The 15,817-nt window shown below is 50.0% G+C and overlaps 4 protein-coding genes across 4 annotated transcripts; 1 reads left to right on the top strand and 3 right to left on the bottom strand.

The window, feature by feature from the left end:
* Nucleotides 1–296: 296 nt before the first annotated feature.
* LOC100834434 lies at nt 297–1,658 on the bottom strand. Its single transcript, XM_003576642.4, has one exon. The coding sequence runs from the start codon at nt 1,396–1,398 to the stop codon at nt 799–801; it is 600 nt and encodes a 199-aa protein (XP_003576690.1). The 5' UTR covers nt 1,399–1,658; the 3' UTR covers nt 297–798.
* Nucleotides 1,659–3,605: 1,947 nt separating this feature from the next.
* On the bottom strand, nt 3,606–5,992 carry LOC100834133 (protein TIC 62, chloroplastic). Its single transcript, XM_010240006.3, has 6 exons — nt 5,512–5,992; nt 5,018–5,392; nt 4,492–4,938; nt 4,273–4,401; nt 4,005–4,190; nt 3,606–3,897 (listed from the first exon to the last, which is right to left on the bottom strand). Exons 1-6 carry the CDS (start codon nt 5,796–5,798, stop codon nt 3,843–3,845), a joined length of 1,479 nt encoding a protein of 492 aa, XP_010238308.1. The 5' UTR covers nt 5,799–5,992; the 3' UTR covers nt 3,606–3,842.
* Nucleotides 5,993–6,801: 809 nt separating this feature from the next.
* Nucleotides 6,802–8,501, top strand: LOC104585122. Its single transcript, XM_010241107.3, has 2 exons — nt 6,802–7,752; nt 7,840–8,501. The coding sequence occupies exons 1-2, from the start codon at nt 7,404–7,406 to the stop codon at nt 8,313–8,315; spliced, it is 825 nt and encodes a 274-aa protein (XP_010239409.2). The 5' UTR covers nt 6,802–7,403; the 3' UTR covers nt 8,316–8,501.
* A 107-nt stretch (nt 8,502–8,608) lies between these two features.
* On the bottom strand, nt 8,609–15,300 carry LOC100833823. Its single transcript, XM_003576640.4, has 9 exons — nt 15,076–15,300; nt 12,368–14,927; nt 11,844–12,136; nt 11,610–11,768; nt 11,317–11,496; nt 11,034–11,228; nt 10,372–10,470; nt 9,317–9,946; nt 8,609–9,220 (listed from the first exon to the last, which is right to left on the bottom strand). The coding sequence occupies exons 2-9, from the start codon at nt 14,895–14,897 to the stop codon at nt 8,867–8,869; spliced, it is 4,440 nt and encodes a 1,479-aa protein (XP_003576688.1). The 5' UTR covers nt 14,898–14,927; nt 15,076–15,300; the 3' UTR covers nt 8,609–8,866.
* Nucleotides 15,301–15,817: the final 517 nt, after the last annotated feature.

Raw genomic sequence — 15,817 nt, 5'->3', positions numbered from 1 at the left:
GTGGGAAACCATGGAGGTACAGTTTGGTTTGGTTCTGCGGGATTCATTTGTGGTTTAGTTTGGATCAGGTACTGTAGTTTCACTCAACAGATTTGGGTTGGGTTTGGTCTCAGTTTTCGCACCGTTCTCAGGCCTAGCCAGGAGCTAAAGAAAAAGAACGCTTCGAGATTAAAAGAAAGCGCGATGTCATGATGGTAATTTTGATGAAAAGACCTGAGAACGTACGCCATCACCACCGCTTGTAAACAGTAATAGATACTAGCTTCTTTTGTGAGAAGTTAGTCATACCACGTTGATGATGGTCGGATATTAAACTTGTTAGGTTTCAAAACTGGTCAAAATTTACAAATACAACTTTTCTCACAGGAGAGGAACATAACTTGTACGTTATACACAGCTACCGCGCTGCCCGCTGAGCAGCTCAGCAAAACGAGGCATGAACAAAAAGAAAACTTTTCTTTCCCTTCCGTCCCTTCTGTTCTTCCTCAACTAGCCAACTAGAGCAATTTATCCCGTTGTTTCTCTTCTACGATCCGATCGACGACACCACCATGAGGCCATGGCCCATTCGAGGCAGCCGTGGCAGCGCCCACCACCTGACTCGAACATCTAACGCCATTGCTGAACTGCGCTGGCAGGCTCTCTGGCCGGGATGCCGCCGGCGTGGTCCTTGGCGGTGCATGCATCGGCGATTCGGCGGCGGTCGTCAGGCACGGCCACACGCCCACACCACGATCAGTCCAGCGACGCCGCTACGATCGAGGCCTTCGTCGCTCCACATTCGGCCGCCGTGGAACGTCACTCACAGTCACTCGCCTCCGGAATGGCGCTCAACCTTTGCACGGCCGCCGCACGACGGCGAGCGCCGCCGCTTCTGTGACCACCGGCCCCCTTCCTCGTCCTCCCCACCGCCTTGCGCTCGCCGTAGGCGTGCTGATTATTCCATCCACCCTCTGATCCGCCCTTTCCATCCTCGACCGCGGCGAGCGGCGCCACTCGCCCCGCATTCCGTCGTCGCTTGCCGCCATAGCCGGCCGCCCCGTTCTTTCGCGGCGGGGACACGCCGGCGGAAGCGGCGAGCGCGGAGCTAGCCTTGACGGCGAGGGCGGCCATCTCCTGCCCCGAGAGCGGGCGGCGGAGCATGTGCAGCGGCAGCGCGAAATAAAGCCACCCGGGCTGCAGCGGCTCGTCGGCCGCCAGCGCGCGTGGAGGCGCCTCGAATCGGAGCTCGTCGGAGCTGCAGAGGAAGAAGCGCGCCGACGCTGCTGCCGTCCCCAGGGCCTCGCTCGCCGTGACGGGCGCCGCGAACTGCGCCATGGAGCCGTCCATGTCGATCACCTTCGCCGTGGGCGCCACTGACCCCGCCGACGCCGGAGAACGCGAGACGCACGAACCCATCTCTTCTCTTTTCTTCTCCTTCTGAGGTGTATATGTTTATTGATCTGATCTGATCTGGAGCTCGGGACTGGATAATGGCAGACATGGGGGGCTTTGTGAGCTTGTTTTATAGGGGACAGGGCAGCAGGGTGCATTCTGGTGGAATGACGCAGGCCAGTTCGTCAGGCTGTCAGTGTCAACGAAGACAAGGAGAGCACTTTTAGTGCTTGCAGAGTTGCACTGACTGCCTGCATATATGCAAGCAGCTAGCGGACCACTGGAGCGGTCAAAGTATTCAGCGAGGAGGAAAAAGGATGGATCTTTCCACGTGCCACGTCTTGAGTACTTAATCCCAGGGGGGTTGCTGCAACTGACAGGCCGGTCGCAACCAACACATGGCCTACAGATTAGAGATGATTTAGTGCACGGAGTGTGTAAAGTGTCAACCTGTGTGATATAGATACATGTACAGAGGAATGTTAGGAAATCGTTAGTGCGGTGGCAGCGACTTGGTATGCACCGATTGTTTGAGCCGGGGGTCATTTGCTCATGGCTGACGCGTGCGTCGTCAAGGCTCGCGGCACCTGACTGCGACGTCCGGTAATCTGAACGCTGATCTTGCTTACTAGGCATAAGTTCGTATAGCTTACAAATTGACAATTGAATAGTGTGGGTGAAGTGATTAATCCTAGATCTGCCACTGCTAAACGGCATCTCTAGTATACCATGCATATATAAGAAGTATATTTCTGGTCTCTTAATCGGCCGCAAAGTTTAAAAATGGTTACTCAATTCAAAATCGTATACGTTTGGTATCTCAATTAGCAAATCGGATACCTTTGTATCTCAATTCGTAAAGTTTAAAAATGCAGGAGCCAAGGAGGAGCGCCTCCGCCGCTAGCAACCTCGCGCAGGGTGCAATCGGGAGGGAGGGAGGCACTGACGATAATCGGGAAAAAAGAAATATTTGTTTCTAGTTGCGAGCGAGCGGGGTCAAACGCGGATGTGGGTCGAAAATTTGCCTTGAGGGCTGGTTGCTCGATATTGAGACTCAATGCTACGGACGAATACTCGGAGCAGCCAAACGCTTTAAATCTTAGCAATCGAGACTTATGCAATGTCAATGTCTAATGCCAATGCTATGTCTACATCCAAACAGGTGTAAGATTTTTAGTCACTCTTCTGGCTTTGGACGGAGGTAAACCACTGACTAATTACTCCTGGTGAGTATAATTTTCACTTTTGCTAATTATTTTTCCGCAGGGAGTATCTTAAGCTATCAGGTTCCCCTATCTAACGTCAGGTAGTCCCGTGTCATGAAACCCGGCACAGTTACGTGAACGAAGATCAATTTTGAGTATACTCTATACTCGATAGGATCTGCTGACCTGGAAATCGGCCAGATGCATTCGTGGAAAACGACTGGTGGTTCAACGATGTCTCTTGGCAACCACGGCACTCGCACAGGTGAACGTGCTCTATATGCGATGGGCCGGGCCACATGGATCGTGCACGGATGCCCTTGGTCGGATTTCCGTGCAACTTCCTGCGAGACTACTCTCCTGGTCCTATCCTTCCACCACCACGGTCGCCGCGCCGCTCGTGCACTAGCCACGCTGCTAAGCGCTCGTCCAGCCGTCTCCCCAGGTCGCACGAATGACGTGCGGCATTTCCTTCTCTGCAGTCTTTTTTTCGTTCTCTGCAGTCCAACTCGATCCATCACAGGAACCGCTTGAAACGAGCAGGCCCCGTTGGGCCTTTCGTTCTCTGCAGCTCTGATGAGTCGTGACTCGTGACCAAACGGACTTTGTCCTCTCCAGGGGGGACAAGCCGGGAACAAGAGGAAGCAACTTAACAACATCGAGCGGATTAAAAAAAAAAGCAACATCTAGCTGGGTTTGAAATGTCGGTAAGACGGTAACAAAAGGATTATCCCAGTTACAGTAGTATTCCGTACAACAAAAAGATGTTTCAACTTTGTCAAAATTTGGATGTATCTAGACATGACTTAGTGTATAGATGCATTTAAATTTAGTCAAAATCAAGACATCCTTTGTTGGACGGAGGAATAGATATTTATATTTAGGGAGTATGTCAAAGAATTATCATACGGAGTAGAATCTAGACAAATTTTAACCAGCTCTGAATTTTGGAGGCAACAAATACGGAGTACTTCGGTGCACGGTGGAATTAACAGAAAATTCCGTCGAAATCTTGAACCCTGGTAGTGAAATCCAAAACTCATCTCACGTTTATTTTGACGGGCACACATCCAGTTTTGCCAAAATGCTTGCCTGGACTGACATGTAACTCGTGTCATACTCCTCTCATGTACATGTATTGTCGAAAAAGATTGGCATATACATACGCTGGCGCGCGCATATTACTAGACAGAGGCCACCGAAGAAGCGAGCATGAAACAAGAAAGAAAAATACAGATAAATCTATGTGCGTGGCCGGCCGGCCTATACTTTGGGCGCGGTTGGAGTCGGCGAGGTCGGAGGCTTGAGCTCATCGTACCTTGAAATTAGATACACATAGAGATGGATGAATTCATACGAATGCCAGGAGCTGAGCAGTGCCCATGGATAGTAAGTAGATGTTGATCCGTGTATGATATTGCGTACCTGGCGTATGGCGACAGTGGGCGCGCAGGATCAGTGGTGGGAGTGCCGTTGTCGACGTTTGAGTCCAGCGATGGTGTAGACGGAGCTGCCGCGTCAGCGGGGGCGCCGGTCGTTGCGTTCGACGAGGCGGCGGCAGAGCGCGGCGGGCTGGGCGACGGCGAGGCCGGAGGCTTCAGGTCCACGAACCTGCTCGATTAGTTCCCGGTTCCATATCAAACATAGTATGCGCATATAAATGCAGTCTTTTTGGGGCTTAATAATTTCGTACGCGGTGTAAGGGGACAGTGGCCGGTTTGAGACTGGAGGAGGAGGAGGAGGAGCAGCAGCAGAATCATCGTCCTTCCTCTTACTGCTGCTGCTGGGTGTTGGCGACGATGGCGGCTTCAACCCCTCGTACCTGAAGCAACACGCAACCAAAAAACCATCATCCCCAAACTCCTTTACTCAAACGCGAAGATCGAACACCAGTTGGTTGAGTCACACTTACGCCGTGTAGGGCGAGAGCGGCCGTTGCTCTGCTTTTGCTGCAGGAGGAGCAGCTGGTACTACTACCGGTGCTGCTGCAGGAGGCGACTCCATGGCGGCCGGAGCAGCAGCGGGTGGAGGAGGAGCCCTGCCGGGGTCGGAAGGGACGCTGGCGAGGATGTCTTCCATGGGCAGCAGCGGCGCGGTGGTCTCGGCGATCACCTCGACAACCTTGCAGTAGGCCGCGGCCCTGTTCTTGGCGATGCACGCGATCAGCTCCGCGACCTGGAGGTTCGACACCTGGCCGCCGGAGTAGGTGTCCTGCGGCGCCAGCACCATGTTGTGCGTCTCCTTGTACGCGTCCGTCGGCCTCTCCATCCCTCCCGGCCGCACGATCGTGTACGGGATGCCGCTGGCTATCAGCGCTTCCTCGGCCCGCCTCTTCCAGCACAGAACGCCCCAGAACAAGCTGTTCGATCATGCCCCAAACACTGATCACAAGAGGCGTAAATTGGCAGATGAAAGAAGGGGAATCTGGGGGTGATTACTTTAAGAGGGTAGCGGGGAAGCCGATCTTGCTGGTGCCGAGGGAGGTGACGAGGACGAAGTGGTCGACGGACCCCGCGGCGGCGGCGGCGGCGCGCACGAGGTTGGCGGTGGCCACGTAGTCGATGCGGTAGGGGCCCGTGACGTCGAGGATCTCCTTCTCGCTGGCGCCGATGGAGCACACCACAAGGGACGCGCCGCCGATGGCCGCCGCAATGCCCGCCTCGCCCTGCTTCTCCAGGTCGCACTCCACCACCTCCAGCCTCGCGCTCGCGTCTCCGCCTAGCTCCAGCTGCTCCACGCTCTTGACGAGGGGAGTTGCCCTCGCCGCGCTCCTGACGGCGGCGCGGACGCGGAAGCCTTGCTTGATGAGTTCCCTGCTCGTCGCATTTCCCCGTCTCGTTGTCAAATGTCAATGCAGCAGTAGATGGACTGATGGGGTGGATTTGCCTCCTATGCTAACTACGGCGATTCTGGAGGAGAGCAGAGTACCTACCTTACGGTTCGGGAGCCAACCTTGCCGGTGGCGCCCGCGACGAAAACGAGGTCCTGGTCTTTCGCCGGCGCGTCCGCCGCCGCAGCCGCCGCGTAGACGCGGGCGGTACGCGACAAGGAGCGGCCAGCGAACGACCTGAGAGGAGGAGGAGGAGCCGCCTGGCGCCGGCACTTGCGCAGCCGCTGTGCGGAGCGCCCCGCCGCTGGCGCGACGATGTTGATGCAGCAGCATCGATGCAGCGGCGCCGAGAGGGAGATGCCGCCGGCGGCGGCGGCCTTGGCCTCCATGCCGATCGGTCTAGTCCAATCCACCTAAGCTCTCTGCTGCTCCAACGTCCGTCGATCCCCGATTTCCCTTGCTGTCTCAGTACGAGACGAGGAGTGATCTGTGTGCTGTCTGACATGGCGTGGCCGCGTCCTCAGGCTGGGATAGCGTGGGACCCTCTCCTCATCCGGTCATCCCCTTCTTCTGTTCACAGTGTCCTCGCCCAACCGAGGAATGGATCGTGGTGACACCAAGGGGACAGGCCGGCCGTCCAGATCTACGGCGACGGCGCTAAATACAGTAGAAAATTCCTATCTGATCTATAGACTTGGAGCCGGGATATAACCGGAATCGAGGAGGGCAGGAGGAAGATGCAGGCAAGCAGCGTGTCTAAATTTAAATGGGAAACATGTACACCCTCCGATCCACGTCGCTCTTTTTTCCTGACGAATTAGTAGGGGCTCTATTTTTCACTAAGAGGAGAAGATGAAACAAGTAGAACAGCTTTATTTTCTCAAAAAAAAGACCAACTCTACAAGGTGGAGTAGATGGCCACCCTCGCTAAAATGACTACTCACAAAAAACCTCCCTATGGAGGTTTAGATCGGCTGGACCGAGAAGCAACTATAACCATGGTGAATTTTGGGGATAATGGAGTTCATGTGTTGCCTAGATCATCGTATTCACGACAATTTTGGCAATGTTGTAGATTAGGATAAACGGGGAAAAGGAGTAGCAAAATTGAGCCACGGTGAATTTGGTGATTGACCAGTAGAAACGGTCTAGTGAAGCCCTTATCTCCGGCATAGCGGACTTCATGCGCAACCAACGCAATCAGAAAACTTGATACGATGAAAAGTAGGGGTGGAGACAGGCCTCAGGCTCACCGGGCCGTGGCCTGGGGCGTGAGCATGCTGCCCGGCTGCAATATTACCCATTATTCACTACTGTTCATCATTGTCCACTACCGTTCATCAATGTTGGTCTGGGGCTGCCTGGGACTCAGACCGATCCTGGCTCCGCCCCTGATGAAAAGTGCTAGGCAATTCATTTATAATTCAACATTTCATATCAAAAGATCGTCAAGACACCGCGAGCAAGACTTATGTTATTTTGAAGCGATTTTCAACTGTCCGATGAGACATGGGAGTAGAAGTGCAAGTCTGGGTCATCAGAGTCAGATACAAAAAGATCTTTTCACATCAAGCAAGCGGCCAGCATGTTTACTAACCCCACAGGTAGTTTCTGATCTTACATAGCTTGGTGCGCATGCATTCTGAATCCCCGGCCATCAGGAGCTGGATGCTGCAAAAGCAAACTCAAGATTTCTTGATGCTGTAACTTCCTGAGACAGTCGCAGCAGGAGATAAGACTTGTCCATCACACAAGCATCAAAACTTGGCTTTACCGCAGGGCGTAACTAAGGCTGCTGCAGCTGCAGTGCTAGCTGTGATCAAATCAGCCAATATATAGTTTCAACTTTTAAGTGGAACAGTACACCGCCATGCGTTGCAAGGCCTTCCTGCTCAAGCTCTCTGCTTTCCTTATATGGTCTCTTACATAAGTGCCCAAAATACTAACCAAGAGGGCCTGTCACAGATCATAGATCAACTGATAAGTCCAGCAACATGAGCAGCAGATGCGTGTCCATGCATTCCAGAAATCTCGACGGCGAGGTACCATCGGAAGATGACGCCCATGTTCCTGAGACGAGCCAGCACGAACAGGAAGGAGGCGGCGGCGACGGCGACGTCAGCGAGATGGTGCATTTGAGCCACCCGGAGCACCGTCTTGCCCGGTTCGACTTCCCGTACCTCTTCATGTGCATGGGCTGCAAGGAGTACGGCGCCGGGAGGCGGTTCATGTGCCAGATCTGCGGCTTCCAGCTGCACGACTTCTGCGCCCTGGCTCCGCCCTCGCTCCACGACCACCCCTTCCACCCCAGGCATCGCCACCTCCTCTTCTTCGACAAACCAGGTGACATTATTGTGCTTTCGCTGGCATGTGCATCGAGTATACAAATGACTTGGGATTGTTGTTGACCGGGTGCGTTTTGATGCGCAGGTGGGTTACTGAGGTTCAAGTGCGACATCTGCGGCAAGTCTGTGAAGGGCTTCTGTTTCCGGTGCGCGTGCTGCGGGTTCGGCATGCACCCGTGCTGCGCGGCCATGACGCGGCGCATGGAGCTCCCGGCGGCGCACGGCCACCCGCTGCTGCTGGCTCAGGGCTCCGACGCCGGCAGCATTATCGCGGCGAGCTTCGTGTGCCAGGTGTGCAGGAGGCGGCGGTCGGGGCGCGTGTACCAGTGCATGCCGTGCGGGTACTGCCTCCACGCCAAGTGCGCCAAGGACATGGTGAACGGGCTCTACGTGCACGGCGTGGTGCCGCCGGAGAGGAGCAACCCGCTCGTGGCCGCGGCCAAGGTCACCATAAACGCCATCTTCGGGGTCATCGGCGGCCTCGTCGAGGGCATCGGAGAAGGGATAGGGGAGGCCTTCGTGGAGAACATTGGCAGAAGTCGAGGCAGAAGCTTCAGGTGATCATGCCAAAAATAAGGTGTGTGTTTGTGTGCGTCGCTTGGTCATCGTTGTAAAAGTATACAGATACATTCAGCTTCAACTCTAAAGCGTAGGAATATTAGAAAGCTCAAGACTCAAGAGTAGCTCAAAGTTACCGTATCTGTAATCTCCATGTTCCTCCTCCCTGTTTGTTTCTCCAGCTACCAACGAGCATGTGTTCCTGGCAAAATGCAAGGTTTGTCCGGCCAGCAAGCTGAAGATAATGAAGTAAAATACACAGATATAACATATCACCACCACAGCAGGTATATATCTGTCCAAAATAAATCTATAATTATTATTATGTCCACTTTAACGAATATATCACCACCATTCAACACAATCCAACACAGCCTATATGGTAAATAAGTACAGTAACGGCAGCCATAGTTCAAACAGAGAAAATAAGACAATGTCTAGAAGAGCAACCAAGTTTCCCGCAAAATAACTGAACTGTCCTCCACTTCCCTATGGCTGTGGATGAATGTATGAGCATGACGCCACGCCATCCATAGGGAGTAATACTAACTAGTTTAGAAGCGAAGCAAACTTAAACCAGGGAGGTTTAAGTATCTGGCTGCAAGGATCAGTGCGGCAGCCACTAGCGCGACCACAGCTCCAATGATGATGTATTGCCGAGTTCTCCTTCTGCTCCTGTTACGCAGGGGCAAGGGCATGGGCTGCAACCTGTTTAGCTGCCTCATTGCCGCTGCGGGCCTCGCAATCCTCCTCGGGGCTGCTTGTGGAGGAACCTCAGTATCCCTAGCACTTTCAGATCCATTACTCTCGGTATCTGCTGTAGTTATGGCTGCAGAGTTGCCCTCGCCAAGACCACTCACCAAGTCTTCTGGTGTTGTGCCAATCTTTTTATCCTTCTTGGCTTTCTTCTGCAGATGTTTGGTAATAAGATGTAGAATCATTAACTTGTCACTTCAAGAAGGATTGAACTCTTAACATGAAAGCGGAAAATCGTCGAGACATACCTTTTCCTTCATCTCAGCTTCCTTCCTTGCTTTGAACTCTGCTCTTTCCTGAGCCTTTTCTGCTTTCTTTTTCTTCCTCTCCTCAGCCTCCTTAGCTTTGGCCTTCTGTTCCAACCGGAGCCGCTCCTTTTCAGCTGCAGCCCTCTGCACTTTTAGCTCCTCCTCCCTACGTGCCAACTCCTCTGCCTTTCTTGCCAACTCCAACTCCTCCATAAGACGAGCCTTCTCATTTTCAATGTGTTTTACATCTTCCATTTCTGAGGCTGGAGCTGTAATTATTTCTTTCTGAGATGAACTGCCAGCCGCCTTTGACTTGGCCTGTTTATGGATCTGGGGTGGTGGTAAAACAGGAAAGGTATCCTCTTCTTCAAGGACTACCGCTGGAACAGGCTTTTCAGGTACTGCTTCTGAAGTTATAATGGGCACATTTGGGCTTGAAACCGTCAATGGAGATGGATTGGTCGATCTTCTATTGAAATTTCTGCTGCGAATGACTGGAGGCTCCTCTCCAAAATTAAGTGATCTTCCATCAAGGGTCCCAAGTCTTCTCACAGTGCTAGCCTGGTTTGCTTCAACGTACAGCTTACGGAAGTCATCATCTTTGTTCCAAATTTCCAAAAAACCTTCTACCTGAAGGTGAAAGATCATTTCAAAAAAATAATTATCAAGGTAGACGAGCATCGGAAGTTGGGTGTACCAAGAATTAATGGTATATGTAGACAAGTGCAAAAAATGGTTATAGGATCATAACATATAGTCGTCATGATACCAGTACTGGTCAGAGACTTAGTTGTAGGAACTTCTCATCCAAAGGCACACCAAAATCCTATTAGGTTCGGATATAATAGATAATCAATTATGTCATAGCACCAGGATTCCGTTCAGAGATACAAATGCAAATGCCAAGGCTAATAGAATATGTCTATACTGTTGGCTCATTGGCTCAAAAGCACATGGAAGTTGACCGGCTTAAACAACTGCAACGTCAAATCATGGCTGAATACTGACACTATGCATAACTATGACTACATCATAGATGGGGTTGTGTGGATTACCTGATTATTACAATATGACTGAAGTCCATCCACGTCATTCATTTGCATGAAGTTGTTCACAGCAGCACGGTCCCTCTTGTACATGAAAAAGTACTTGTTCTGCCATGCAAAAAAAAGTGAAGGATTTTCAGCGTGTTACACAGTACCCAGAAATACTACAGTTCTTCAGTAGAGTACATGTGTTCCCCTCAAATTATTGCCTGTGCACTGGAATTCATTGGCGCGGTAGTCATTTTCCTAACAAGGGAAAACTTACCTTCCCTGCCTCCATCATTAAGGGGTCAGAAGACATAGTACCATATTACAAGAATCCAGGACATCTGTGGTACAGGTGCATGATATATAGGAGGGCAAGAGGCTCACTTTGATAACTGATAAAGCTAAATAAAGGGTTATTCTTACTGCTAACAGCCTAACACGGAGTCAATATATCAAGCAGTGTAATCAAGCAGTGTAATCAGGCATGTTCTGGGTTTCACACCCACATTTATTCAGTATTGGAGATTTTTTTCCATGTTTAGACATGCAATAAGCTCAATCTTGTGAGTGGTTTTAAACTTGGAAAACTAATAATCCATAAATCCTTTGTATATTCAGTGTAAGAATACTGCACTAGAGAATGAACACTACAAGCCTCCCTTGAATACAAGTAAGCTTCTTACCTTCTTGCCTGGTTCCGCTCTCAGCTCAACCCAATCATCATAGGCCATTTGACGTCTTTCATTAGCAGCTTGCAATTCGGCATTTAATTTTCCCAGAACTAGTCTTTCCTCCTCATAATATTTTTGAATCTTTCTTTTGTTTTCCTCAAGGGACTTCAGGTTTTTGAAAAGTGCATCGGAGTCCTTCTTCAAAGTCTAGAAAACAGAAAACATAGGACAGTATGAAATTGATAAATTTTGAACTGAAAATACAATAACAAGGTGCTAGCTCAAAAAAAAAAACCTTATGTTGCTCATGAATGTGGTCCTGCTGATCGAATGCTTCACTGATTTCAGCCTTTGAGCCCATATTGGAGCACAATTGCTTCCTTTGGGTCTTTAGTTCATTTATCTCTTTAATGTAACGCTTCTCATCTTTCAAAGAGATGGTCTCATGTACCATGACATTCTCCTTCCACGCAATCTAAATCATCAGAATGATTTTAAGACAAGAAAGCAGATCTAAAACCACAACAGAATAATAGAAGGGGAATAAAGTCCATAAATGATATAATACACCACCAAAAGAATTCTTACCCTTTCATCAATATCATCAACTGTAGTTGCTTTATTCATCTTGGCAAGGACTGACCGCACATTATCTAGATTATTCCTCTTGTCACCAAGAGCAGCTCTCGCTTCACTCTCTTGTTGTCGTGCTGCCTCTAATTTTCCCCGATACTCATCACAAATAGCCTGCAATATATTGATCCAAAAGTAAGGAACATGCCAAGGAAGGAAAAGGATAATGAACATTAGGAGGCATGTTACCTTTTGCTTCTTCTTGCGAACATTAATTGCATCTCTTTCCTGAGTCAGCCGATCCAGATGAACTTGTGCATCCTGTATCCTTTCCCAAACATCATCACCCGCAAATTTTGGGACCTTTATCATGAAGCACTTTGGTGGTCTAATGGTATGTATATCCCCCTTGTCACTCTTATTGAGATCCACAGGTGCATCAGTGAAGTCCTTAACGATCTTTTCCTCATCATTATTTGCATGTTCATCATCATTCTTGTGTTCCTCCGGAACTATTGTATCAACAGATAAAGGCCCCAATGCTGTTACACCATAAGTATGCCGTAAGTATGATACGCATTTAACTTTTCCGAACAACTATAATCAGTATTAACTTTAAGGACAACAAAGGCCCCAATGCTGTTACACCATAAGTATGCCGTAAGTATGATACGCATTTAACTTTTCCAAACAACTATAATCAGTATTAACTTTAAGGACAACAATGATATTAGAGTGCCAAAAGGGGTATCCGGAGAAAAATGATTGCATACCTTCCAAACTTTTGGCTTCAACCACCTGAGAAGATTTATTGGATGAATTTATAGTTCCATAGCAAATATCTTTGCATGCCTCATCTGACGGAGGCGTCTCCTTGTCTGTAAAAGGAGACTTGACTCCAGATTCCAATGTTACACCTGATGGGCGAGGATCTTCAATTGAAGAAACGAGCTGTTTACACGCAGTTGATGTGTGGCAAATTTCTGGCTGGTCATGATGTGGTTGGCAGTCTGCAACAAAATGACTTGGTCCGTCTGTTGGGGAAATATCACTAGCTTCGCCAACCACAGCAGATTCATCTACTGTAGCAGGAGAGGGTTTAACATTATCAACCTCGATAGCTTTATCCTCACTCAAGGCAACAGGTTCACCTTGATCAGCAGCAGTTCCGCTGGATATTTCAAGAGATGCATCTCCTGATTCATTTGTGAGTTCAACGCCACTTGTCACAGCAGTTCCATGTTCCATAGAAGCACCAGATGTGACTTCATCAACAATAGAACTGGATATTTCTTGAGAACCACACTCTTCTGGTTGTATATCGTCACAACTTTCCAATTCAGTACCTGGGCTTGAGTGCTTTACTCTATCATTATCATCCAAAGCAATGGACCTTGGCTCATCATGGAAAGTAGAAGCTGCAGGTGCACACAATGGAACAGAATCAACAACCTCCAGTTCGGCCTCTTCCCTTGGTTCTGCCTCTACTACAACATGGTCACCTTTATCAGCTACTCCAGCACCAGGTAATTCTAACTGCTCATGCTTTCCAGTCTGTGCAGAAGAATCATTCTGAGCTAAATGTACCTCCTCAGGGCAAGCTTGCTTTTTTACCTCCTCGTCAACTTCGCCAGACGAATTTACATGCAGTTGTATACTCCTGTCTTCAAATGCAGACCTGAGATTATGTGCTTCAACATTATCTGCTGTGTTCGTTTCCACCTTGACAGCCTTCACATCAGGGACTGCCGTGTTTTCATCATCTGCAGCTACTTCTACTTGTATTCTCTGATCCCAGTTGGGCTCAACAACTGGATCTAGTTCTGGTTTAACTGAATGAAGTATGCCAACAGAGACATCATCCTTAACCAATTGATCATCTTGCACAAGTTGTTCACTTTTATTCCCAGCAATTGCACACATCTCAAGTTTAGCAGGAGCATCTTCATGCATTTCCTCCTTCATAGGAAGCTTTGCTTCCTCATCAGTGGAACCAACAGTAGATGTGAGACCATGCAAGTTCTCCTTGCTATCCATCGTTATTATGTCTTCCGATATAACATCACGGGTGGCTTCACCCTCTTCCTCATCAACCCCAGGTTCAAGCTTCCCTGAAGTATCAGCACTGTCCTCAGCATGGCCATGCCCGTTTGCAACAACTTCCTCTTCTATGGGTTCCTTAGAAGTACATGTTCGGCAATCGCTGCTAGATGCATCCAGCATTGCATCCGATACTTCAACCTTATCTGTCAGTGATTCTACTTGTTGTCCTTCGCTCTTATTGGCAGGCGCCTTGAACTCAGAAGCAGATGCACAAGAATCAGCACTCACCTCAGGGTCATGTCCATTGCCCTGCAAAGCATCAGTGACATCCTGTTCACCATAGGTAGCTTCCTGCTCCACCTCTGTGACATTAGGGTAAGCCTGTTGATGTTTTCCCTCCTCGGCATGGATCAAAGAGTGAGTAGCAGTTATAGATGAATCTGAACTGATGCCAGCATCATGTTGCCCATTCACCACCAAAAATTCCGATTCATCTGTACCCAACTCCATGCTTTCAGTAGCTATCACTTCTCCTTTACTCTCCTCGCCACAAACCTCAGAATCCAAGACGATAGAACCAGAGTTAGCATATGTGGGGGCATTATCTGGCCCATTGGACTCTGCAGCAGAATTCGTTCCATCATGCTGTTCTTCACTAGCAGCCTCATGCACTGGCAACTCAGCAACATCAGTAGCAGCACTTTTTCCCATTTCATTCTCCTTGCTCTTAGCCACAGAATCCACAGAAGATGCAGCGGAATCAACAACAGGATCAGCATGTTCAATCTCAAGTTTTGCCGGAGCATCTTCCCCACCGAGCTCTCCACCGGCGGTCTCCTGCTCCCCTAGTCCAGCTTCAGAAATCTTGCTTTCCCCCGCTTTGCCTCCGCCCACACCATCCTCAGACTCCACAGCGGAAGGACCATGCCCGTTGGTAGATGAAAAATCGACGGTGGCGTCTAATTCCGCACCGGCCGGCCCGTGATCTCTGCCCGTGTCGGCATCCGGACCTGCATTGGTTCGCGGCAGATCCCCCTCATCCGAGGCGGAATCTGCCTCGGGGCCCGCGCCGGTATCTGAGCCCCGGTCAGAGTGGCCGTCGGAGTCGCCGTTCACGATCACAAAGGGGCCGCCCACCCCCTCCCGCTCCTCTGCCGGCTTCTCCGCCAGCGGGGCAGCCGTCACGGCCCCCTTCCCGGGCGACAATTCAGCCTTCGGCGCCTCGCCAGCGCCGTTGCTCGCCGTCCCGTCGGCCGTCATTGCTGCTGGCCAACGGATCACGGCCCGATCCTGCACGCCAGAACCAAAACACACGCCTATCAGTCGCCGCCTCGCCCAGATCACAGATCAACAAAGCCAGCCAACACAAGAACAAAAAAAACACACAAAGCCAAGCTCACAGGGAGAGAAAGATCTCGAGGGGGCACTAAGTACTTACAACTCAGGCGCGGATCCGGGGAGCTCCTCGCCGTCCCCCCTCTATCCCCACCGCGCGCGGGCGACGAAAAAAGCAGGATCGATCCGAGCGCAGGCACGATCGGCGATGGATCTGTCCCTCTCTGTGTCTGTGTGCGTTGTCTGTCTCGCCCCTCTCTCTGGGTTGCTTGTGTGTGTTCTGTTGTTCCTGCGTTTGGGTTTTGGAGTGATTTATTCTGGGGACTCCCAGATCTCTCCTGCGCCGTGTACTTGTACTCCTACTGGAGAGTCCATCGGGGGGCGCGGCGTGGTGCGGCCTGCCGCAGCCGAAAAGTAGTTGGTTTGGATAGGACCCGACCCACGAACAAACTACACGAGTCTTTTTTTTCCTTGTTGGAAAGATCAAACGAAAAAGATAAAAACAAACCCAGCCTAGACGTCTGCACTCTCTACACGGCTGATTTTTGCGTGACTTGTGAGGTTATATTTGCAAGATAGGCTTCGTAGGGAGTTTGGTGTAAGCGTGAGGCGTTTGGAGTGTAAAAGTGCTCCAAGAAGATGACTCATTTTGTGTTTATCAGATAGAGCAAGATTGATAGATAATATACCGAGATGTACAAGGATTTTCTGAAATGATAATTGTTAGCACATGTTTAGAAGAAAGAGTAATTTTTTTTAAAGGCGACCGTTAGTAAGCACGATGTAAATTGGCGTTACTCTTAAGATTCAAATTTGAAAAATCACAAAAGTCTGCCACGTGGTCG

Source organism: Brachypodium distachyon, chromosome 4 (genome assembly GCF_000005505.3).
Source record: "Brachypodium distachyon strain Bd21 chromosome 4, Brachypodium_distachyon_v3.0, whole genome shotgun sequence".
Lineage (NCBI taxonomy): Eukaryota > Viridiplantae > Streptophyta > Magnoliopsida > Poales > Poaceae > Brachypodium > Brachypodium distachyon.
Note: the sequence above shows the minus strand (reverse complement) of the source record. Positions and strands in the feature narration are given on the sequence as shown.

Coding starts and splice junctions, on each gene's coding strand:
- LOC100833823 (XM_003576640.4), bottom strand. CDS start 14,897: ATGACGGCCGACGGGACGGCGAGCAACGGCGCTGGCGAGGCGCCGAAG. Junction 11,769..11,843: donor TTCGCAAGAAGAAGCAAAAG/GTAACATGCCTC, acceptor AATATATTGCAG/GCTATTTGTGATGAGTATCG. Junction 11,497..11,609: donor TTGATGATATTGATGAAAGG/GTAAGAATTCTT, acceptor CTGATGATTTAG/ATTGCGTGGAAGGAGAATGT.
- LOC100834133 (XM_010240006.3), bottom strand. CDS start 5,798: ATGGAGGCCAAGGCCGCCGCCGCCGGCGGCATCTCCCTCTCGGCGCCG. Junction 4,939..5,017: donor TTCCCCGCTACCCTCTTAAA/GTAATCACCCCC, acceptor ATGATCGAACAG/CTTGTTCTGGGGCGTTCTGT. Junction 4,402..4,491: donor CCGCTCTCGCCCTACACGGC/GTAAGTGTGACT, acceptor GTGTTGCTTCAG/GTACGAGGGGTTGAAGCCGC.
- LOC104585122 (XM_010241107.3), top strand. CDS start 7,404: ATGAGCAGCAGATGCGTGTCCATGCATTCCAGAAATCTCGACGGCGAG. Junction 7,753..7,839: donor CCTCTTCTTCGACAAACCAG/GTGACATTATTG, acceptor TTTGATGCGCAG/GTGGGTTACTGAGGTTCAAG.
- LOC100834434 (XM_003576642.4), bottom strand. CDS start 1,398: ATGGGTTCGTGCGTCTCGCGTTCTCCGGCGTCGGCGGGGTCAGTGGCG.